The following is a 24,277-nucleotide window of genomic DNA, read 5'->3' as shown; positions in this document are numbered from 1 at the left end:
TTCAGTTTCTTGTACGCCACTTTCTTGGAGGTCTCTCCCCACTTTGATTTTATTTTTGTGAAGAAAAAAAGATTATCAGTCGCTGAGAAATGGGAAGGAATATAAATAAATCTATAATCCTAGCTGCGGTCGGGTTTTTTTGCGGCGCCAAATCAAACGGGCACACACACACAGCAGTCGAACGTAATGCAACAATGGCCCGGCCAGAATATAATGCCAACCGCACAGCATCTCACCAGCTGCCACTCGATTCACGGCCAATACCTTTTAAAGGTATCCAAACTTTTGTCCGTCTGTTTTGTGTGTGGGGTTGTTGGTGATTTTTTTTGTATTTTCTCTCAGTGGCAGGCATCGATCTGCCGAGACTGGCCCATTACAAGTTTCCCAATCATCTGATGGATGTCAGAGTCGTCCGACGGCCACTTGATTGACGGACTTGTGTGCGTGTGATTTGTCTGCAACTGAAGATATTTTGGGGTTTTTCTTTTATTTTTTAAGTTGGCCGTTTTTATTCGCTGGCCATTATTAAACGGAGAAAACCAAAAATCAAATCAAAACGATTTGGCGGTTTCAACTCGGTTTTTTTAAATTTCTTTAATCAGATGTTTTGATTGGAGTTCAATTATTTTATTATTAATTTTATTAAATGTTTAATTAAATATTGAATTGAGTGTGAGGAAGGTTTAGTTGTCTGGATCGTCTGCGATCAGAAAGAGGCGGGGCTATGAGAAACCCTGGAGCGCGCAGATCGGCGGTTTGGGTTCGGTTTTTGGATGGGCGGAGTTTTGAACGGGTTTTTTTTTTTATTTTTCTTTTGGCCCGGGTCTCTACACGTCTACACACAGCACACACAGCCCGGCTATGTATATACGCTAGTCTTACTACACTACACTACTACTACTACACTCTAGTAGAGAATATATAGTCAAAGGCTCTGACTGACCGGCCGGGCATAGAGCGTTAGACTGTCGAGACGAACGCAGTCGGCAAAAGAGAGAACCACACAGAGAACAACATTTTGTTGAAATTCATTTCCCACCCGACCCGAATCGAATTTTATTTTCGTTCCCACAAAATTTAGTTTTTTCCCTTCACGACTAAAGAAAAAGAAAAATTTTTAATTGTCAAACATTTCCCGTTTATTTTTCCCCCACTTTCCCAAACGAATTTCAATTTCGTTTCGAAACTTTTTCGCGCCACCCCAAAACTGTTCAAAAAATTTGTAATTTTTGAAAATTCATTTTTTATTGGGAGGTTTTTTCGGCTGGGCAAAAATCCGCGCTAACGGAATATCTGTTTCAAAAAAATTTTGGTTTTTCTCTCTTTGGTCAATTTTCTCATTCACGACATTTGAGTTTAATTATTCCGCTCTGATTTGTCGACTGAAATTATTCAAAAAAACGGACAAACCCACAAACCGAAAAAACTGGAAAAGTGAATTTTTGTTTTTTGGTTGAGCTTCTTTCTGGTGTTTTCGTGAGTTGTTGTTGTGTTGTTGAGTGCTTCGTGAGTGAGAGTGGAAAAAATCAAAATTCAAGAGAAAAAGTGATTTGGTGTGAGCTGGTCCTCTATATAGACGGGCGATCGGCTGGACGACGATGTAATCGTCGGGACGAGGATGTCACTGACGACGACGGACCAAAGAGTCAGCAGCCTCAGCTCCTCCAGTTCTTGTGTCCATCACTGTTGCCCGGCTCCGTTGATTGGTGGTCGTAATAAAATCAATCGAGTCGAGTTCGCCGCCCTATGGCCGGTCGGTCTGCCGCGCTGTTATGGCCCGTCTATTTGTGCTCTGAGCAGCAGCAGCAGCTGCCGTCGCAGTTGTTTCCGTGATGCCGGCCGACAGCCACCGCAAGCCAAGTGTTGCTGGACAGTGTCCGCGCCCCGCGCCGCGACGACTTGCCGACCATCCCAGCCGGCCGCTCGATGATCGGCCCATGCCGCCCATCCTCGACAACCCCAACAGCAACAACAACAACAACAACAACAGCAACAGTATGACGAATCGGATGCGATCGGTGATTGTGAGCGACACGGGGCCGCCGCCTTTGCCGGCCGTCGCCCGCCGACGATGGACGGGATTAGCCGCGGTGGCCGTGGTCCAGTGCTTCTGCAGTAGTGATCGATTCAGAAAGAGCGTCCAGCTGCCGATGGTGCTCCTCCTTTTGGTGATGTTGTCGGCCCTGCCAAACAGTTGCACCTCGGCCGCCTCTATCCAGCAGCAGCAATTGCAGCCGGCCAGCACTTTGGCGGTCGGGCGCAGCAGCCGAGCCGGACAACATAATCGCCATCATCCGACGACGACGACGTCGAGATCCGTCGTCCCATCCAATCGGCTCCTGACGGAATGCCCGTGGCTGGAATGGGAGCCCAACAATAGCGGCCTGTCCGTCTCCGAGTCGAGTGTGCAGCACCACCAGGCGGACATGGCCGGCACGCGGGCCTACATGGCCCCCGTAGTGTTTGAAGGCAAGGCCCGTTCCAGGAGCGACGGGCCCGTCTACCGGGTCACCTTCGACGTTGTGACAGTGTACAAAGGTGAAGTGGCCCTGACCGGCTCCCAAGTGCGCTTAGAATTTAAAAGCGGAACAACAACAGCAACAACAACAACAGCGGCGGCTAATTCGAAATCGCTGCGATCGTTGAGTCACAATTCGGCGACGGGCCGTTCTCGGACCTTATCGGCCGGTCGCCGGATCAGTGCTAGTAGTGGTGGTGCTGGCCAAAGTCCAGTCCGTCGCCGCCAGCCGGGCCAGGGCCAGCAGCCGCACCATCACCGTCACCAGCACCACAACACGCGCGAGTGTCTAGTGACGGCCGAGATCCGGACGGGTCGGCGCTACCTGGTCTTCGCCGCCCATTGGGGACCCAATAATTTCACGGCCTTTGGCTCGCCGTTGGTCCACACCAAGAAGAGCCTCAAAGATGTGCGGTCGACGCTCTGCCCGCGCTGCGGTGAGTCACTTTTTCTTCTTTTTTCTCTTTTGCCCGGCACATAGAAATGCTGAGCGAAGGGCGGCCGCCCATCAGGAATATATCATCTCTCCCCCCCCTTCCTTTTTGCTGCTGCTGCTGTGCTGCTCTTTTTTGGCTCCCGAAAGACGAAAAATTGTTTCGTATTTTTGTTTCTCTCTCGTTTGTGTGTGACACAGTGGCGAGCACATCTGGCTCGACTCGGTCCCTCACACACTGCTGGGCTACTAGCTCCTGCTGGGCTGGTGGGGAAATTCAAACTTTATTTTTTCTCTCTTTTTTCTCTCAACGGGAATTTATTTTGGGAAGCTGGGCCAGCCAAACGGTGTGTGTGTGTTGCGGGGGGGGGGGGGACTCTTTCTTGTTTTTAGTTTTGTGTGTGTGAATGTTATCTCATTTGGCAGCGCCAGCTGAAACTTCCACACACGCACACACACACGAGAGAGAGAGGAGCAAACAGGAAATTTTTTAATTTTTTCGGGGCTTTCACCAGAGAGGAGAGACAAACAAACTGGGCAGTTTAAACAGTTGCCCCTCAAAAAAGATATTGGCTTTTTTTTTTCGGCCGGCAATTGTTTTTTTCTCGTGTTGTTACGTATATACCTACCAATAAGGGTGTGGTCCTCTTCTTCTTCTTCTTTCAACTTGTCTAACCCCAAAAAATAGAAATTCGGGATAATCTGGCGCGCGTCGGTTTGGTTTCTCTGCCCTTTTGTCGGCGTCGGTGTTTCTTTTGTGCTCGTGTCCGTCCACCACTTGAAGGTGCACACATCGACTGGTGGAGCAAAGAAGAGGGTACAGAGAAAAAAGATAAGCCCAAACCGCCGGACAAGAACAACAAAAGGTTAGGTTGCACACACACACTGAAAGGAGAGAGAGAAAGGTGTGACGCAATGATTTGGTGTGTCGGGTCGCAGAGTTTTAAGACGCGAGAGAGAGAGAGCTGGAACAGGTGGAGAGTGTTCCAGCAAGGGTGGTCTATAGGTTCTACCCAATGAAAATGAAACCAAATCAAGATCGACATTTTTAAATTTTGAAACAAGAAAACTCGTTTTTCTCTCATCTTTTATGGAACTCTCGAATGATTTTTCTTTTTCTTTCTCCCCCACACACATTTATAATCGTCGGTTGTGTATAGACCAGCCGGGAATTATATTCGACGGCATGTCTCTCTGGCCGTCTGTGTGTGTTGAAACGTTGGCGGCCGTGGTGAGGAAGGAGAGAGAGGGGGGATGATATTATTATGACGAGTTATTATGGAGCTTTTTCCGTCCGTCGTCGTCTGAGCTGGGCGCGTTGGAAGATTCAACGGGCAAATGCAGTCGACTCTTGCTGTTGCTCTACAATTTTTATTCCAAATGTTGTTGTGTCTGATTTGGTTCTTTTTGAATTTGAATTTCCCGCCAGTTGAAATTTCGACTCGCTGATTGGTTATCACGACGGGATTTCCCGTCTGTGTCGCGGGCTTATGTTAGATAACATCGCCGACGTAATGATATCATTCCAGCCCCTGTTAATCAATCAACCTAAAGCGAGAAAAATAAAAAGGAAAAAATGAGAAAAACTTTCTCGGTTGAATCAGAGATCCCCCCCAGAAACAACTTGTGTGTGTCTGTGACTCGAGCGTGTACCTCGAGTATTTTTATGGTAGACACACACCAGGTCACTTCCGGTGGAGCTCCTGGTGGTTCTGGGGTTGTATAGTCATCGGTTTTGGGGGGATAAAAAAGACCAGAAAACTTTTGTTTCTTTCCGGTCCTTTACCTGTTCACGTTGAATTTCTCTCTCTCTCTGTGTACAACACACACAGACAAAAAAGCAGCAGGAATGTTATACCTACACTCAAACAAATGACGAACGACTGGAAGAGGGAGGGGGGGAATTGTATCATAAATCGGAGCCGCAGTCGGCTGGAACGCGAGCGTAACAATAAAGCTTCAATGATGACCCCGCCCCCATCGACTTCTTCTTGATTTTATTTATTTTCCTCCATAAAATTTAATTTAAAAAAAAAAGGAAAAAATTCAAACTGGCGCGAGAATTGAATTTAGACAATTCAAGTGTCGGTATAGTTCCACTTTTGAAATTTTTTCTGGGGTGGGTGGAAACGGGAGCTGATGGGCCCGCCCAGGGCGATCGAGAAAGTCTAGACGGCCATCGGCCATCACTGTGAGAGACCGCACCCATCTCAGACACATGCAAGACGAAAATTGCCGGGCTACAAACTTCCGGTCTATTAAAAAATGGAAAGAAAATTTTCGAATTTTGAATTTTTTCTTTTTTGCGCGCGCGCGCTATTTAAATTAAATTCGAATATCCGGCTTGAACCGGAAGAATTGGAGATGAACACATATAGAACACCATCGCCACCACCCTGTGATTATTACGCACAAGGTGGGCGGATGTGCTGATGCATAACAAAAAGGATCCCGTCATGGCGGAACGGACCCCGAAACTTCTTTTTTTCTTTTTCTTTTTTAAAAAGGGAAAATGTGTCTAGCGGAAACAAGAAATAAAACCGAATTGCGTCATAGGAAAATGACGGTTCGGATATTGATTGATTGGCTTCGATTGCGAGTGACATCACCGCAATAAATAAATTTAAAATAAAACAAAAAACAAACCTAAATAAATTTAAAGAAAAAAAGTAAAATAATGACGCAATTTTTCGTTCAAAAATAATCAAAATAAAATTCCAAACCCGTTGGAGAGTGAAGAACGAGTCGGAATATTTCAGATTATACACGCCAGTGTGTTGTATAGACACTGGCGCACACACACACATTTGGGTAATGGAGGGCGCGGTGTTATTGTTACGTGTTATCGCTTTGACCAGTGGGTGCTGTTTTTTCTCTTTTTTTGACTCTTGCCAGTTATTTAGTACGGGGGGCCAGCAAAACGTACATGTCTTTTTTGGGTTTGTCCAGTCGCTTTTATTTTTTTTTTGCTGGGAATTGTTCAAGGTTTCGTCCGCCCTTGAAGGAGAACATCAGGGACATTTTCCCATCGATTGTCGTACACAGCACGTCAACGTAGTAGCTCTCGTTTGTTATACATTTTGAATATGATATAAAAACAGAAAAGAAAGAAAAATGTGCCCAGGCTGATTAGTTTGATTCATGCCGGCCTCTCTGGTCGTCGGATATTGACTTTTTGAAATTCTTTGTTGCATCAACCCCCCCACCGTTGGACCCAAAAGTTGTAAAGTAACAAAGCCCATGTTCTTCTTCTTCTTCTTCTTCTTTCTCCTTTGGTCCGTCTGTTCGCCTCAAAAGCCGCGACGAATGATAGCAGATGGACCCATCCGTCAAGGGCTCTCTCTCTCTCTTTCTCTCTTCAAGCGCTCGTCAAGTCGTTGTCAAGGCGAAATCAGCCACACAATCTCTTCTTCTTCTTCTTCTTTCCATTCGCCTTCTTTTTTTCCAAGAAGGTTAGACGCCAGGAATTTTCTGGGAGGTTTTTGTTTCTCCTTTTTTTTTATTTTTTCAAAATATTTTCCAAGGGGAAAAATAAGTGAAACAGCTGGACAACACGTTCGCCAACAAGTCGTTTGTATATTCTAATAGTTGTTGTACTTGTTTTGTTGCTTTTTTCTGTTTTGAAAACAATTATTAGAGTCGACCAGGTATTTGATATAGAGACATGTGTATAACCTATTTTTCATTTGGGCCCTCTCGCCCGTCTCTCTCTCTCCCTCCTGCTGGCCCAGCGCACTGCGCACCCCTATATACACAGTTACACATACGCTGGGGAATTCGATCAATTTGATCCCGTTTTCTTCGAGTCTAATCAACACACACGCCAAAAAACCGTAGACATGTATGAAATGAGAAAAGAAGAGAGTTGACGGTGTTCATAATATTCGATTCCTCATTGATGGCCACTGCTGCTGGGCTGGCGCGGTCGCTGTGGTTTTTCTTTTTTTTTTTTTTTTCGAATCGACCGCGCGCCGGACCCATCACCGGTTGTTGTTTTTTACACGATCGTCGTCATATCATTCCCGTTTTCTATATGTATATATTGTCTCTCTTCTTATGTGTACATGTTGCCCTCCTCCCCTCCAGACATTTTTTAAGTTTTTTTTTGTACAAGGAAAGAAACTTGGTCAAAACGCACTCACGCGGCAGATGGTCTCTTTCGATACCATACGTGACCATCTCCCGTACATTTTTCTCCTTTTTTTCGTGTGTGGCTTTTTATTTTTTTTGTCTATTGAAAAAATTGAATTTTTTAAAAATTTCAATTCAAATTTAGCGCCAATTTTTTGTGGTTTTAAAAATTTCGATTTGGAATATTTTAAAAATTTGAAAGATTGAAACGAGCGATTAAAAGTTGTATTAATTTCGTGTTTCCATTTCGTGTGAAATAGCCGAGCGTGAGTGTGTGTCGGACGTCAATTGAACGCAGTTCGTGACCGGTGGGCGGTATGAAATATACTCGCCGGGAGAGACTACCGGTGATGGAGAGTGTTTCTCAAGTGCTATCGCAGAGTATATAGAGCTATACCGGGGCCATAGTCTATACATCTCTAGCTGTTGCGTGCACACATTAGGCATTATATAGCGCGCGCGGCGGTCGTTGATATCTCTATCACGCCCGCTCCCGCCGTCCGTCCGTCCCGATAGAAGTGATGCGGGGGAGAGCCGATCCGTCTATTAGCATTGACCTTGTTTTTAGAAATGAAATGAAATCAATTGTCTCGCCCAACGAGACGGACCCATTTGTGTGCTGTGGGCGAGCGAAGAAGAAGAAGAATTTGTCCGTCTCGTGAGTCCCGTTTTCTGGCTATTGGGTAAATATCGAAAGGAGGACCTAGTCAAGAAAAACAAGCCAAAGAAGAAGAGACTTAAAAGAAGAAGAAGAAGACGATCAGACATGTAGAGAAGAGGAGGAAAGAAAAGCCAAAAAGAAAAAGGACGAAATGAAAAATTGGTCAGAAAAATCCAACGGATTGGAATCCAGTGGGAATTTAAATGGAATTAAAGACATCTTTTTTGCTGCTGCTGCTGCGCCAGTCAGTCAGTCAGTCGCATCTCGTTGTCTATTCTCTCTTCTCTTATTCTTTTCCTCTTCTTCGTCTTCTTCTTCTTCTTGCTGGACACTGCCGCCGTTTATATTGCATTCAACTCACGCGTGAATCTAAAAGAGATCCCGACCGAGAGAGAGAAGAGGTCCTGGCCCGGCTGCTGCTGCTGCTGCCCGGCTGCCAACAACAACAAAAAGAAAAAGAGACAGACAGACAGAGAGAGAGGACAGATAATCCCTTTCACGAACGAAGAAGAAGAAACTTATAGCAGCAGCAGCAGCGGCGGCTAGGGTGTTCTCCATTTTCTACACTCGTTTATTGTTTTGTTTTTTCTTTTTTCTTTTAAAAATAAAAAGAGAGATATAGAAAATTATAGTGGCGCAAGTGCTGGTCGTTTGCTGGCGTATAGGGCGCCCCTTTTTTCTGTTTTTGAAAAAAGAATTTCTCTCTTCTTCTTCTTCTTCTAAAAGAAGAAAAACAGAAAGGAAAGGAGAGAGAGAGACTTGGTAGACATCTGCGTGCTGAATATCCAATGCCGAAAGATTTCTCGGCAGGTTCAAACTGAAAAAACAAAAAAAAATTCTTTTCGTTTCAATCAATTCCACCGTTTCGCCTTTTGTCTTATTCGTCTGATTTTCCTTTGATTTCTCCCCGAGTCCGTACGTCTGTGTGTGTGTGTGTGATGCTGGACTGGTCGCATTTTCTTTGGATGGCCTTTTTGGCCTTTGCCATTTCGATGGTTATCGCCCTGATGTCAGGTGACAGTTTTCTGTTGGTTGGACCGGCGTGAACGACACGCAAAAAAACAAAAAAACCGGAGGGGGGCGGCCAAACTTAAAAAAAAAAAAAAAACAGAAGAACCGGACCGCCGTCCCAACAGTATAGGTCACCTGGTCACACCGTGAATTCTTTTGCGTGCGAAAAAATAACAGTTCTTTTGAAAAAAGAAACAAAAAAACTAGTACATTCCCGGCGTGAATCGCCAAAACTTTTGTTTGTTTTTGATTGAATTCACTTTCCAGTTGTTTAGACGCCATCAACTCTACAGCAGTTTGCAAGAGTTCTCCCTGTGTGTGTGTGTGTGTCTAGAAGAGTTGACGGTCAATCATCAAGGTGTGTGTAAAAGAGATGCTGGCCGTAGTAGTAGTAGTACATGATGGGTGGGCCGGTCAAATTTTATTTATTTTTTTAAAGAAATCACGGCGACTTTTCTTATGTAAGAAAAAAAAGACATGATCAATGATGAGGATGATAAAAGACTTTTTTTTTTTATTTTATTATTTTACAACCAGAGAAAACAGAAATGAAGCGGCCACCTGTGCGCACCTGGTTTAGATAAATATTTTTATTTTATTTTATTTTATTTTATCCTTTTTGCCCAGTTGTCCTCCTATATAGCTCCAGGTATGTGGATGGCTGGCGGGGCCCCGGCACACACACACACACACACAACTCTTGAGCGCGTAGATTCCATCCATCAAGGGATCGTAATCGAATCATTATCATCGGTATACTTTTCTTTCTTCTTCTTCTTCTTTTCTCTCGGCGAGCCGATGGCTTATCGTCAAAATGGCGGCGGGATAGACCAACGTTTGGGTGGGCGCACGCACACACCATATCATCAATACACTTTGCTCGTCGTTTTCGGGGGCCTTCCTTGGTTGCTGGACGCCGCCGCCGCCGCCGTCATGACCAAATTCGTCCGTCCGTCCGTCCGTCCGTCGTCCCCACAGAAAGGAGAGAGGGGGGGCTCCGCATTCCTTTTGACTAGAAGCTTTCTTTTATATACGTGGATGTCCATTTCAACAGTGTCTAGTTCTTCCTCTTCTTCGCCTTCGCCTTCTCCATTCCGTATGCAAATGTGCACAAATGCCCCACAGCCAATCAACAAACAGAAAGGGAAGCACCCCCCACCCCACCCAAAGCAAAACATTTTCTTCCTGTTTCATTTCGTTCGATTACACAACGACACAAATCGATTGAAATCAATCATTTTTAAACGTATAGGCTAGTTGATTTAGTTGAGAGAGAATCTAGTCCCTGGACTGCGTGTTCAACTTCCAATAGTGTCACATGCATTTTCTATTTTCGTGTTGCGGGAATGAACCAAATCCCGAACGCTCCCAAAAGACAAGAAGAAAGAAAGAAAAACTGAGAAATCGTTGACATTTTCTCCTTGTCCTGGACACCTTTTGGCTGGTCGCCCTCTCATCTATCGAATATAGCTAAGGGGAAATATGTGTGACATTCCAGCAGCACACAGCATGTCCTATATCGTGACTTGCACAAGTATATATAGGGTCCGTGCGTGTGCGTGTGTTCCCAGTCACAAGTTTTTAAAAAACCTACAGAAATGTGATAGAAAAAACGAATCAAATCGAATAAAGAACCAACGACGTCGGACGGAATCGAACATTTCGCCGCCCCAATCAACTCTCCTCTACGTGACCTTAATTTACGTCCGTCGTGAAAACAAATGCACACATTCCATCGGACGAGACCGCAAGTGTGTAACATGTACACACACACGGTTGTACACATTTTTATCTATTTTCTAAATAAAAGAATCGGTGGAAAAACCAAAAAGATCAGAGAAAAAACAGAAAAAAAAGTTTGAGGGCGGACACCCCATACTTTGGGTCGGTCCAGCCGGTTGACGGATGGGTCCCGCGGTACTCTACTTGAAATATCTCTCTCCCGAAAAAAATTGAAGGGAAAATACACACACACACGCCGTTGAAAACGCGCGGTTTTTTTAGCCGAGAGCATCTTTTTCATTTTTATTTTATTTTATTTTTTTGTGGGCGACGTCGGGCCGCGGGAGTGAGCGTGTGTGTGTGTGGGTATATTCTTTTTGATTCCCGCGTGAAGAGCCAGACTGCTTGGCTGCTCCGAGTGGCCTTGGGCGGTTTTGCGTTCGTTCGTTCGGGAGTAGCGCCCGGTTTCTCTCTCCCACCACCTCGAAAAAGAAAAAGAAAAAAAAACACGAACGAACCAACGAAACGACGACGACTGATGGTCACAAATATAAACGATAGTCTGGTGTGGTCCTGGTATTTTATTTTTCTTTTTTTTTTCTTTTCGGGAGAGAGTTGGCTGATGCGTAGCCGAGCTGCTACTTTCGACCTTCTTCTTCTTGTATTCGTTCTCCTTTCTTTTCTTTTTTCTCTCTCTCTCTCCTATTCTTTTCATTTTTTTCCCGCGGTCGTTGTGCGCGCCACATCCCTCCCGAACTACATAACGCCTCAAACATTTTTTTTCTTTTTCTTTTTTTCTTTCTTATTTTACCTGCTGCGATTATTGAAAGTGAGCACAGGTTGTTGTTGCTTATGGGTCTGCTTGGAAAACATGGCCTCCAACCGCGTTCATATCGCCCGCCCTTATTCTTCCACTATATATATATTTTTTTTCTTTTTGGGGTTTTTGAGGAGGACCTCAGGGTCCAGCACGTCCGGAAGTGGAAGGAAAAATGAAATAAACTCACGAAAATTTGCGGGGACTTGTGGCTTTCCTTTTGTGTCGTACGATTTTTGTCGAAATGATTTTACATTTTTTCCTTAAAAATAAAAAAAAAAATTGTTTAAAAGAACCGGTCGAAATTTTTAAATTTTTTCCCTTTTTTTTTCCTAATCAGAATCTCATTGAACTTCGCTTTGAATTCATTAGTCGACTCATTCAACCAAAACGTTTTGTGTCAGGTTATGCTGGTTTTCTACCTTTTTTCCTTCTTTTTTATGAAATCAAATTTTTTGATATGAACGTGATGAAGACAGCCAAGCAACACACAAGGCTAGTTTTTCTATGGAATTGAAATATTATTTTAAAAAATAAAAAAAAAAAAACGACATGTACATACAACTGGCGATCATTTTTTGGGGTTTGTTTGTTGTGTGTCTCGAATCGCATTTTTGTGGTTCGTTTTTTAAATTTTATTTTATTTTTTTAAGGACAAGCAAATCATCTGGGCCAAGCAAAAAACCCTCGGAGCTTGAAGTGAAAAAAGAAAAGAAAAACCACCGAATATCCCGATAGAGAAAAACAAAATAATGACAGAGTATATGTAACGCGATCAAATTCAAAGCCATCCATCTTTTCACGTGTATAATATTTTTTCTCGAAAAAAATGTTTCAATTGGAAATAGTTCCTGGAAATTTTTTTTCAAAAAACTTGGCTTTTACACAGACACACTCTCTCTCTCCCCCCACCGTGTTATACAGTTGGGAAAATAAATTTTTTTTTTTTTTTTTTATTTTATTTGACGGTGGGGATATTTTTAGCTCCGGGAGAGAGTCAAGGGGGAGGAGGACCCGCCCAGATTTTGTTTTGAGCAGACGGATATTTAAATTGAATTGATTTTTTTCAAATATTATTAGTAAATGCCGGGACAAGTATTTCTCAAAAGTTTCATGTCCTCTTAATCAAAAACGGCGATTAAAAATGGATCGAAATATTTCCCTATAATTGATTGCCCGTCCTTGGAGTTTCTGATTAATCGAAATGAATTACGTGTATACATTCTTTACTAAGAAACCGGACCAGATAGTTGATTGAGATAAATAAGAATTTATATTTTTTTAAATCGAGCGCTCTTATTATAATCTCAAAAAAAGATTGATGGGGTTACGCAACCGTAATCGAGCAATAACAACACGGCCGGCCCCCAATGCTGAGTCGGGATGACAGCCAGCAGTCCGACCGTCGAAAATCATCTCATATCACCTGCATAATGGCCACTTAAAATGTGTGTGTATAGACTGTAGGATCAAATTCTCCTTCTTTTCGGTTCGCCCCAGCAGTGCTATAGCATATACAGTCTCACATGTGTGTGTATAAGATTCCACTTTGTGAAGCTTCTGGGAAAAAAAAAGCTGCTGGGCGATGTTTCGTGACGCAGATAATCCGTTAGACACACGAGGCCGCCGCCATTTTCTTCTTCTTGGACATTTTGATTCCCCTCCCCCCCCCTCCTTTTTATTATCAGATGATGTCAGTTTCACTTTCTTGATATTACCCATCTCACGATTTGAAAAAATCTTTTTTACCCGCCTTTATATTTTGATTCCCATTCCTCTGGAGATGGTAGTGTCGTCGTCGTCGTTCTCAAACCTGTCGCCCCTGACCACTTTTTTTTTTATTTGGAAGGGGGGGACAAAGTTGTCCCGATCGTTCGGATAGAAAAAAATGTTTTTCGCTGAAAAAGAAATTCGTGGAATTTTTTGTTTCCATTTGATTTGTTTTTTGTATTTTTTTTATTACATTTTATTGTTGATACAACCGCGCGCGTATGTACGTATGATTCCTCGAATTTCGTTCAACATTTTTCATTTTGAATTCCAAATTTGCACATTAAACGAAATTGATTGGAAATTTGTTCAAAAATATTTCATTTGATTTTTTTCTTAATAAACAGCACGGTCTCCAGTGGCGTACGGACTGGAGGACTCTGTGACGGTCAAGAAACAGCAGAAGCTCATCCTGCGCTGCCGGACGAGAGGCAATCCGGTGCCGGGTGTCGTCTGGTACAAGGACGGCAAGCCGTTGAACGCGGCCAGCAAACGGGTCCGCATTAAAACCAAAAGGTAAATTGCGCACGCAATCTCTTCCTGGTTGTCTTATTATGTTGTTCATTACTGAATGAAATCCAATTAATTCATTTTCTAGACGTCGATCGACGCTGAGAATCCGCTGCGTCAAGGAAGAGGACGCCGGACTGTACGAGTGCCGGCCAAGCAACGTGATCGGCACCGGCACGGCTTCGCGATCCAAAGTCACTGTCGTCAAAGTCACTGCCGGCCCGTCATCGTCATCCTCCTCCTCATCTTTATCCGATCCGTCCTCGTCGTCGAAACTGAGTGGCAGCCTGAGGCCATCCAACGGTACACCTACTTACTACCTACTTACTGATTTTGACCGTCTACTTGATTTCAAAAGAATCAAAAACCAACCAGATGCGACTCTACTGTCGGAGACGGGCAGACAACACACACACACACACGCTGGAAAAATAATAATAATAATAATCAAAATCGAAAGAATTTATCAAGTAAAAAGAGTTGAGGAATGTTTTGGGACGACAAAGAATTCCGCTGGTGGGATTTTAGAAATGCCGGTCCGGTCGTCGTCTCTTTTCTTAGCGGCCCTTTATTGACAAGTGCATAGAATAGAAGAAAAAAAGCTGGGCCGATCTATTGGAATTCTACCGCTCAACTGTGTGATTGCTGCTGCTGCTGGATTTTTATTTCTTTTATTTTTTCCGTTAAGAGACCGGCCAGCAGCAGCAGCAGGAGGAGGGAGTCCAGCAGCACACAGCGGGCGAAAACACAACAAATTGTAGATGGATTGATGCTGACCGAAAGAGGAAGAGAGAGAGTAATGGCGTCGGCCGGCCCCGATTAATGGGCCCACGTCAAACTCGCTATAGAGCTGGCCAGCAGGCTCTTTGGGTGGTGGATGGGGGGGAGCCGAGAAAAAAGCTTTGGGACAAGTAGAGATTCCTCCTCACTCTGATTATTCCTAGTGTTGACATTCAAAGGCGGTCTCCTCCTCCTCCTCCTCCTGCCCAGCAGCTTGACCCACTGAATCCTTATTCAGCACACACACACACACACACACGGCCAGCAGAGAGAGATTCCTTCTAGACACAATTTGCCGGCCAGCCGCCGCCGCCGAGCCAAGAACCGATTGTCATCATCACAAATCGCCTCTACAGAAAATGAAACTTTTTTATTTTATTTTATTTTATTTAAAAAAAAACACTAAGGAGCAGCAGGTGATCTATAAAGTTCTGGAGAGGCGGCCGACCACTGCCCAGCACCCCAAACTTGGGTGGTCGCCTAATATGTCAAGAGTTCCCATTGCGATGAGAAAAAAGAATCAGAAAACAGGTTTCCAGCAGCTTCTAAAGGGCCGTCCGTCCGTGTGTGTGTGTGTTTGTTGCCCATTTGTGAAGTATCATCGCTCTGCCTTTTTTCCTCTCTGTGTGTCCAGCAACGCAATTATAGACAAATTGAGCTGGGGGAATTTATTAATCGATGGTTGCCTTTTTGTTTGTTTTGTTGGGCCAGCAGCCGGTCTTTTTAATGATCATAAATAATCCATTTGATTATTATTAGGATCTTCTTCTTCGTCGTCGTCGTCGCTGTGGCCGCTGATCGCCCTGCCGTGCCCGATCGACTCGTTTTGCCTCAACGGCGGCACTTGCAAATACTACGAGGCCGTCGGCGAGCTCGTCTGCCAGTAAGTTTTTCGCTTGCCTTATTTCGATTGCGTGACCTTATTCAACTATCAAAATGGCCTCGCCAAAAGAAAACGAAAAAATCTTTTATCCGAAAAAAGACGAAAATATCGATGGCATTTTTCATTTGATATTTTTTCCTTTTTTTCTTTTCTCTGTGTTCGTTTCTCTCTCAGGTGCGCCGAGGGCTACAAGGGCCAGCGCTGCGAAAACAAGGACATTTACAATTTAGGAAGTAAGTCGTCCGTTTGGGCCTTTTAAAAAAACCAAAAACCAAAAAGAAAATGAAAATATTTTTTTATATCTAAGAAAAGATGTGGGGTGTTTTTCATCTTTTTTGACCTGTTATATACGTATAAACTACCGGTGTCAGACATCCATTGTGCCAAAAGAGTATACCCCCCGTCCACCGGGTCCGTCCGTCCGTTTTCCAACTATTAGACATTTACTGGCGTCTGCCAACGATCCACACGCACACAATCTAGAGCCCAATGACGTCACATAAAAGTCATGTGTCGTGTGTGTGTGTGTCTGGGTCGCGGAGCTCAACACACAAATTCAAAAAATGTCAACCGTTTTCTTCTAGACTCGACCATATATATAAAGTCGCCAGGGAAACACACACACACACACACACGCAACAATTTCTCTCTCTCTCTCTCTCTCTCATTTGCATATTCTTTTATAAGAGTCTCGTATTATTGACTTATTATTACATTTTTTTTTATTACCGCTCCGTTCACGCACAAAATATTTTGGTTGTCTTTTTTTGATCGAGGAAACAAAAAAATAGAAGAATAATTTTTTATTATTTTTTGTAAATGTTGACTTGATCGGAATGAACGCAATTTTTTTTTCCTAAATTCGTAGAAAAATTTTGTATGTTAAATTCAGAGCCTTCCCCCCCCCCCTCCTTATCCTATCAAAGAGAAAAAAGAAATCATCATGATATATAATGCACGCTTTTTTAAAAATATTTTTCACGCTAACGGGGGTTTGTTGTTCATTACACCTGATTTTATTTTTATTTTTAATTATTATTATTATTACTGGCTTTTCTGCATATACACCCCGATTTTTTCTTTATACGAAACAACAAGAAAAACAAAAGAAATTTTGATTGATTCAATTCTAATGACCATCCAAACTCTTGACAATTCAGCCGATACGTTGGGTGGTGTCGAAGCCGATATGAGGACGCTCGCCTTGTACTTGGGCAAGTGAAAACCCCAAAAAAAAACTCAAAACTCGAAAAAAAATCAAAAATCAACATACACACACAAACAAACCAAAAAAAAAAAACGCAAAATTTTCAATAAAAAAAAATTCAAAAAATAAAAAAAAAAAGACATGCGAAATCATCGTCATCATCATCACCCGTTTTTAGGTAATATTATACGGTCGTAAAATTATACATGTGACACCGCTTTATCTTTTTCTTTTTCTTTTTGTTACACATTTTTCCTGGGCTTTTATTATCTTTAAATGTTGATTGGCTTTTAGATTTCTTCTTTCCACTTTTAACCGCTTCTCGCTTGTGCTTGGAAATGATGTACCTTGGGTTTTTTTTTTTCATTTAATATATCTAAATACTTATATGTATATTTTATTTCTCTTCGATTTGTATTCTTTATACCCAACTAACTGCGGTTGATTGATGCACGGCCAAGGTCCGCCCATCACAGCGTCTCTTCTTCTTTTTACTTTTTTGACCGAATCATTCTGATTAATAGTCTGGCGGCGTTTGTCCCGAGTGCGCGTCCGTCGAAAGGCAACGGGAAAAAAAAAAACTTTCGCCATTCTTATCATCTTTTCCCGACAATTTTTATATCATTTTGTGCCCACCACCGAAAAAAAAAAGAAAACAAATAACCAAACAAAATGATGGTCGCATTAAATATTTTTGGTGTGGGGATTTAAGAGTATGTATAGTAGTAGTAGTAGTGGACTCGTCAAATTTGGAAACAACTCGTTACATTTTCTGACTCTGGTGATTTTGTTTGGTTTTGATTTGTTTGGTGGAGATACAAACGACACGCTTTCGCTTCGGTTGTTTGGTTTGTTATTTTTCTGGAGGGGGGTTTTGCACTTTTTGCGGAGTATAGATATTTCGACAAAAAAAGAGGAGAGACTTTCCTGGAAAAATTAGTCACAAGTGCCGATTAAAAAAGAAACGAAAAAATGATCCTGCTCAACCGATAGAATAGATAGAAATAAAAAAAAGAACTCGTTGCACGCACATCAGCAGGTTGACTCGCACACCGTTTCGTGTGAGTGACACAATAAGAGTGCCGGGCAAATCAAAGTGTGACCTTTCCCTTTTTATTGGGAGCCCAGCAGGTATTAGACATTTATATGTGCCACCCATCATTGCATAACTAGTTTATAGTTTATTTGTTTTTTTCTTCTTGTGGACTACTTACGGATCGACGGTTCAATCAAACGCTCGCCTAATATTCCCCCTTGCACAGCACACAACTTTGTCTCCATCTTCTTCTTCTATTTTATTTTTGGAAATCATTTCTGTTTGAAAAAACAAATGAAATATTTTCAAATTAAAAGAAAAAAAGAAAAACAAAAAGGGGAAGAATGGACACAAATTTATGCTGGAATGTTTCTCTATCCCCCCAGTTATTTGTATAACGACTAGTACTACCACTGCTCTGTAGTCAAACCCAAAAAACAACAAGAAAAAACAAAACAAAAAGTAAAAGAGTTCGAACAGGATTCGTTGGACTCTGAAAAACAAACGTCGCCTCTTTGATATAGATTCTTCCGATTGATTTCTGTACACAACTCTTTTTTAAAAGCAAAATCATGTAAAAGGTCGTTGTTCCCGTGATACAGAAAAATAATAATCATGCCGAGATACCTGCTGACCGAACCGCTTTAAGTTCTTTCTTGATTTTATTTTATTTTATTTTATTTATTTCTCCCCCGAAAAAATATTTGTCTTTTTTTTATTTGATTTGATTTTGTCATAGTCGATTCCATCTATAGTCAGGTTAATTTTTCGCTTGACGTTTCCAAGCTGCACGGGACGACGTCTTTGTTGTCACCTCTCTGATTAACAGAGCCGGCCAGCGGCAATCAAAACTTAAAAAAAAAAAAAACAATTTCACCATTTTCTCACCAGTCTCTCTTACGTTATAGGCATCTCCTCCTGTTACGTCAAAGAACTCACTGCGCTCCACAAAATCAAATTCCCCGGAAAAAATCTCTGAAAAACCTGATCGGCTTCTTTTGACAGTGTATAACTTTCTAAGCGTCGTCGGCTAGAGAGAATATAATCATATAATCATAAAAAGGAACAAACCAAACAAAAAAATAATAATCATCATATTATTATTATTTTTTTGTTTTTTCTTGGAAAAAAAAAACAAAATGAAAAATGGTTGAAAAATATTTTTGCGCTATCTGGAAAATATCTATATGGCGGTTTGGCCATATACAGTGTCTATGCGTCTGTAATATTGGAATAACTATGGTGAGACCGACGACTGGTAGTTCTGGTAGTGCTAATGTCGACTGGAATAGATTAATCAAAAGTCCCTCCAAGACATTTATTTCTCGAGTCTATTACACATTTAGACTTTTGATTATTACAAATGACCGTTATTATACCAACGTCGAATTTTCAATCGATAAAATCAAAATCAATACGCATAGTAGAATATTTCGAAATGTAGACTCTCTAGTGGAGCGCAGATTTTTAGAGACACGCGCGTCCAGCGCATACGCACACGCACATTTCGTCGCTTTTGGAATTTATTCCATTTTTTCCCCTCTGTTACTACATGTCAAATGTATTTAAGGCAGCACACACACACACATTGTCTGTATGTGTCTCTTTCTCTCCTTTTTTAGTTATCCTAACAAATAACCCAATGCAAAAACACAAACAAAAACAAAACGAAATTTGTATGACACAATGTTGTGTTCGAGTGATGTAGTTTGTCGTATATATATATGTACGTATGGCGGATTTTTCGGAATCGAAACAATTCGACACAAATTTTTCGTTTGGATTTTGTCGTAACCGGTCCTTCCCTCTCTGCTCTACTCTACTCTACTCTCTCTGTATAGATACTATATACTATGGTAGTCTCTTGTTATTTCCCTCTAAACTATTCTTCTCTGTCTTTAATGGCATATAATATTTAATACTATCCCAAAAATAATGAGCCGTGTTTTATCTTTCTCCACAAAAATTAATAACCCATCGCTTTCGATTCAGACTGGAATGTGAGCCCCCCCCTCTCTTTCTCTTTCTCTGAAAAAGAGACACAAAAAGGGCCTTTTGAAATTGATGTGCGTCTTTTATTTTTTGATTGGCCGGCAGAGGGCGGCAAGTGCAGAGGCGGCGGAGGCCGGATGGTGGGAACCAAATGCGTGCCGACGTACGGCGGAGTGGCTGGAATCGGAGGCGGAACGTCGGGCTCGCTCCTGGGTCCGACGGCGGCGGCCGGCTGGGCGGCCGTGCCCAATTCCAACAACCAGCTCACCTGGTGGCACTGGATCCAGGCGTCGGGCAATAAAATGAGCGGCGGCGGCGGCGCTGGTGGCGAGACGGACGACGACCAGAATTGCGGCGGAGATGACGACGACGATTAAATTAAAAACAACAACAACAACAACCCCAAAAAAAAGAACAGAAAAAAACAACTTTTCTTCTTCTTCCTCCTTCAACTTTGACTTTATTTTCCACCCCACGTCCGGATGGGGGGGGGGAGAACCTTCTCGACAGCAGCAACGACCGACAGCTGTGAACTGCTGCTGCCCGCCCGCGCATCACTTTAGTTTTTCTTCTTAAATGTTCTTCTTCTTCTTCTTTAAAAAAAGCTTCTTCTTCTTCTTCTTCTTGTCCTTTTTCATCGCTCGGATCAATCAACGGTAAGCTGATTTATTATCCTTGCCTGGGAAATGGACAGACTGCTGCTGCTGCTGCCGGCCCCCCCCATATCCGCGCGCCTGACTCGTGGCTGCAGCAATTGCCAGACCAAATAATATCAATAAATACGGGCCCGGTTCTTTTTCTTTCTTTCTTTTTCCGCCCGCTAGAAATAATAAACACACGGCATCTCAGCAAAGTCACCGGGCAAAAGGGGCTGGCTGGCTGGCGCAGTAGTATCTGTTTGACCCAGCGCACTCTGTTGCTGCTGCTGCTCCTTTATGGATGGCCCAGCTTGACTCTGCGCATTTATTTTCATTGGCAGGTATTTTCGTCTCGTGTCCAACGAGGAGAGAGAGGCAGGGGGAAGAAACGGACGGGAAGAAAAAAAGGCGCACCGAAATTTGTTTTTTTGAAAAAGGAAAAAATTTTTTTTCCCAATTTTATTTCGGTCGTCTGCAGCTCAGAGTGCGGACGCACTCCGGAGGCGGTTTTTTCTTTTTAAAAAAATAATTAAAATAAAATTTAAAAAAATCGAAAAAAAAAATTGAATTCGAATGGAATACGAGTAGTCACTTTTTAAAAAACTGCGAAGACGACGAGATGAAAGAAGCGCGGGGATCCACACAGCAACGTCCAACGAAAATGAAAAAAACATGTTATAATATTATAATGTGCTTATATTTGTACAGCTATAGTGTATACCTGTGTATACCGTATTTTACCAAAATGTTATTTGGAACCAGTTTCTTTTCCTCCACTCTCCCCACCCCCTTACCGAACAAATTTTCTTGATTTCTTATTAAATGGCGGTGCATTCAAAAAATGTCTTTTCTTAAATGGTACACACACAAAACTATTTCCCCCAGTAAAAATGTCCCAAATATTTTTTTTTCTCTTTTTCCGAAAATTCTCTCAAACCTTCCGATCGATTTCGGCCAGTATTTTGTCTAAAAGAAAAAAAGGGCTTTTGTTTTTTCAAGTAAACAATAATCTGTGCATGTTTGATGTAACTCCAGCTCGTCCCTTTTTTTCTTCAAATAATTTATATAATAATTGAGCCAAACAGCACAGTTGATCTATACTCTTTGAATTACTCTATTCGTCTCTGTTGTTGTAATGACGTGTGTTGTTGCCCAGCTTTTTCTGCCTCTCCTATAACCGCCACAGCAGCTCCTCTCCGATCAAGTCGAAATGCGAATAAGGATATAATAATGAAATGTGTAAAGAACAGACCATCAGACGAATCAAAAAAAGAAATTGGAGATTTAAAAAAAAAAAAACATAATTTTAGAAAAAAAAAAGTCATAGAGGCTGAATGTATTTTTATTTGAAATTTTTTTTATACAAATTTTTGTTATACATATTATAAATAGTATTTTCAATTATTAAAATTTTTGGGTTCTCCCTTTGAATTTTTTTTTTGGGGATTTTATAAAGATCGATTTTTTAAATAATTCACCAGCGCGCCACCGCCACTGATGTTTTCTCTCTCCTTAAAAAATAATAATAATATTCCATTAATGGAAAAAAAGGAAGTGAAATTAATTTCTTGATGACGCTTTTTTTTTCATAATTCAAACAAATAAAATAAAAAGAAACAAAAATTGCGCTTATAACTCCCCCGCGGATTTTTGATGTTCTTGTTGCAATCGAAAGCTCTCCTCTCTACCACCACCACCATCAATTGTCTGAAATTGAAAAGAAGTTGGAAACAAACAAACAAAACAAAAGAAAGCGAACGAACGAAAAAAAAAAAAAAATCAAGTAAAACGAAATTGGGGTTATCACCTTTTGTTTGTTTGTTTGTTACCTTTTTCATTTCAACTTTCTTTCTTATAGTATATTTTTTTGCGTTGAAAGGAAGGGGCTTTTTGAGAAACAAAAAGGAACATGAAGACACACAATCCGCAGCAATTGTTTTGTTAGCATTGTTATTTTTCTCTCTCTCTCTCTCTCTCTCTCCCGTTCGCTCTCGTGTGTGCATCGTGTCGTGTGCGGGCGTGTCAAAGTTAACTCTCGTGTATAGTCAAAACAATGGCGGCTTTTATATATATATATATATATATTATTACTTCATTTTCGATAGGATGTATACCAACCTTATATATCCATCGATCTATATACTCCTATATTACCAACCCCCTTCGACACCCTCCCGCAAAACAACACAAATGTCAGCTGTTTGTTCAGTTCATTAATTCCAGTAATTAAATTAGTGACGGCAGCCAATAATGAAAAACACAACCGAAACCAAATCCAATCCACCACCAATCCACCACCAGATCACTGATGTTCCATGTCATATATTTTTTTTTGTCCAAGTTTTCTTTTTAATTCGTCGCCGTTGGCCAACATCACACGACAGCACGAAACACACCACACACACACACATAACACACACACACACTTTTATAAATAATTTTTTTTAAAAGCCTGCACACATCACAGTTTGGAAAAAAAAGTCGTTTCGAAATTGAGGTAATAATCAAATAGAAGTTAATGAAATTTGAAATAAATAAGAAAATCTAAAAAAAAAAAAAAATGAAAATTTTTAAAATAAATAAAAAAAAATCTCCAATATGCCAACGCAATCAAAATCCGAAACACTCCTGGAAAATTAAGCCGTTTGTAAATCATCGGTAATCATATTGAAATGAATTAATAACAAAACACGTAAATAACAATCAATTTAATTCTCTCCCCTCCCCCCAACGAATATATAACCGCATTACACACACACACACACACACACACAACACACATCTACACATGCAATAATTAAAATATATAACCCTCGCCGTTTTTCTTTACAGGGTTTCGATGATTTTTTTTTAAATTTACATGTATACATCACATATTAAAAAGAAACACATTTTTGTTCGAAATTAATTTTCATCGTCACAGTAAATAGCAAAAAGAAATTTCGTTTTATTTTATTTTACTTTTTTTTTAGATTTGTGTTTTTCAGTTATTTTGTTATTATGATTTTTTCTATACAAACAAACCCGATTCTTGTCGTTTGTCGTTGTTGTTATTGTCCAGAAATATTAAAAAATAATAATATGTTTTTTCTCTCGCTGGTCTACTTCGTCTTTTACTTTTTATCTTCTATATACTTTTAAATAATTCTTTCGATTTTGTTGTTCATTTTTTTTTAAAACTTGACATCAACTTTTTGTTGCATTGTTTGTGACTTTATATAAATATATATACTTGCTGCCCCTCTCTATTATATATATATTATATATATACAAACAGTAATACGCACACCAAATGATTGTAAATAAATATACTATAGTGACAGTATAAATCCAAGACTCTCTCCCAACTTGAAATTATTTGTCCATCATATTAAAATGTCCTGATGGGCGAAGTCGCGATGAGTCGACTTTTTTAAGAAATCAGATATCTAAATTGGATTACATGTACAGAATTAAAAGAAGCCAAAATTCCGTTCGTGTCTCTCCCTCATCAGTTCATCAACTGGAAAACGTTGTCGGGTTAAGCTGGGATTTTCCACGAAAAAATAAACCTGATTTAGTCTATTGATATATCTGCTGCTGGGTAGTTAACCACGTCGTCGTCGTCGTCGTCCAGATCTACTGCAGTTTTTGTTATTCAACGGTGGGCGAACCGGGGGTAATATATAATTCCTCGAATGGGTGTTTACACATCCACCCCAGCAGCAGCCAAAAAAAAAGTTGAATCTAAAAGATCCGAAATGTATACAGTTGGCAGCGTTCTTCTCACGAAAAATCGAATTCTCCTTTTGGGAAAAACGCGATGCCGCCATCTTCACCTCTCATCGCTCGGCGGCATTTGGGTGCCGTTGTTAAATAAACACACACGGAGGAGGAGGGAGGAAATAATATCGGGGCCACAAGATGAACGAGATGGAGTTCATAACACGGGCGTCAATAAATAAAATCCGATCGAGACGAGAAAGAAAAATAAAGATGTAATAATCGCCGATGAGCAACACAACAGCTGTGTGATCTTTATCGGCGAGCAAAAACAAAAAAAGCTCAGCTGGTTGATTGACATAATGACTGGACTGGAACGTTTTTCTATTTTATTTTCTCTTCTCTATGTGTGTGTGTGTATTGGCCGGCGGCAGAGCGTACGCATATGAGTCGGAGAGGGGCCCCT

At 41.4% G+C, this 24,277-nt stretch overlaps 1 protein-coding gene across 2 annotated transcripts; it reads left to right on the top strand.

Moving 5' to 3' along the window:
• The first annotated feature begins 846 nt into the window (after positions 1-846).
• On the top strand, positions 847-23,204 carry LOC124201689. Of its 2 annotated transcripts, XM_046597850.1 has the most exons (7): positions 847-2,955; positions 13,411-13,579; positions 13,662-13,876; positions 15,113-15,236; positions 15,411-15,469; positions 19,577-20,127; positions 20,451-23,204. In XM_046597850.1, exons 1-6 carry the CDS (start codon positions 1,833-1,835, stop codon positions 19,846-19,848), a joined length of 1,962 nt encoding a protein of 653 aa, XP_046453806.1. In that variant the 5' UTR covers positions 847-1,832; the 3' UTR covers positions 19,849-20,127; positions 20,451-23,204. The 2 variants fall into 2 exon arrangements, with proteins under 2 accessions (XP_046453806.1, XP_046453807.1); XM_046597851.1 differs by lacking the exons at positions 19,577-20,127; positions 20,451-23,204 and adding an exon at positions 16,397-16,464 and having other exon boundaries at positions 848-2,955.
• Positions 23,205-24,277: the final 1,073 nt, after the last annotated feature.

The sequence above is a fragment of the Daphnia pulex genome, chromosome 9 (assembly GCF_021134715.1).
Source record: "Daphnia pulex isolate KAP4 chromosome 9, ASM2113471v1".
Lineage (NCBI taxonomy): Eukaryota > Metazoa > Arthropoda > Branchiopoda > Diplostraca > Daphniidae > Daphnia > Daphnia pulex.
The sequence above is the reverse complement of the archived record's forward strand: the minus strand, read 5'-3'. Positions and strand labels throughout refer to the sequence as shown.

Excerpts from the sequence above, each read along its gene's own strand:
- LOC124201689 (XM_046597850.1), top strand. The coding sequence starts at position 1,833 with ATGCCGGCCGACAGCCACCGCAAGCCAAGTGTTGCTGGACAGTGTCCG. Across the intron at positions 2,956-13,410 it reads GACGCTCTGCCCGCGCTGCG|CACGGTCTCCAGTGGCGTAC; the intron begins GTGAGTCACTTT and ends CTTAATAAACAG. Across the intron at positions 15,470-19,576 it reads GGACATTTACAATTTAGGAA|AGGGCGGCAAGTGCAGAGGC; the intron begins GTAAGTCGTCCG and ends ATTGGCCGGCAG.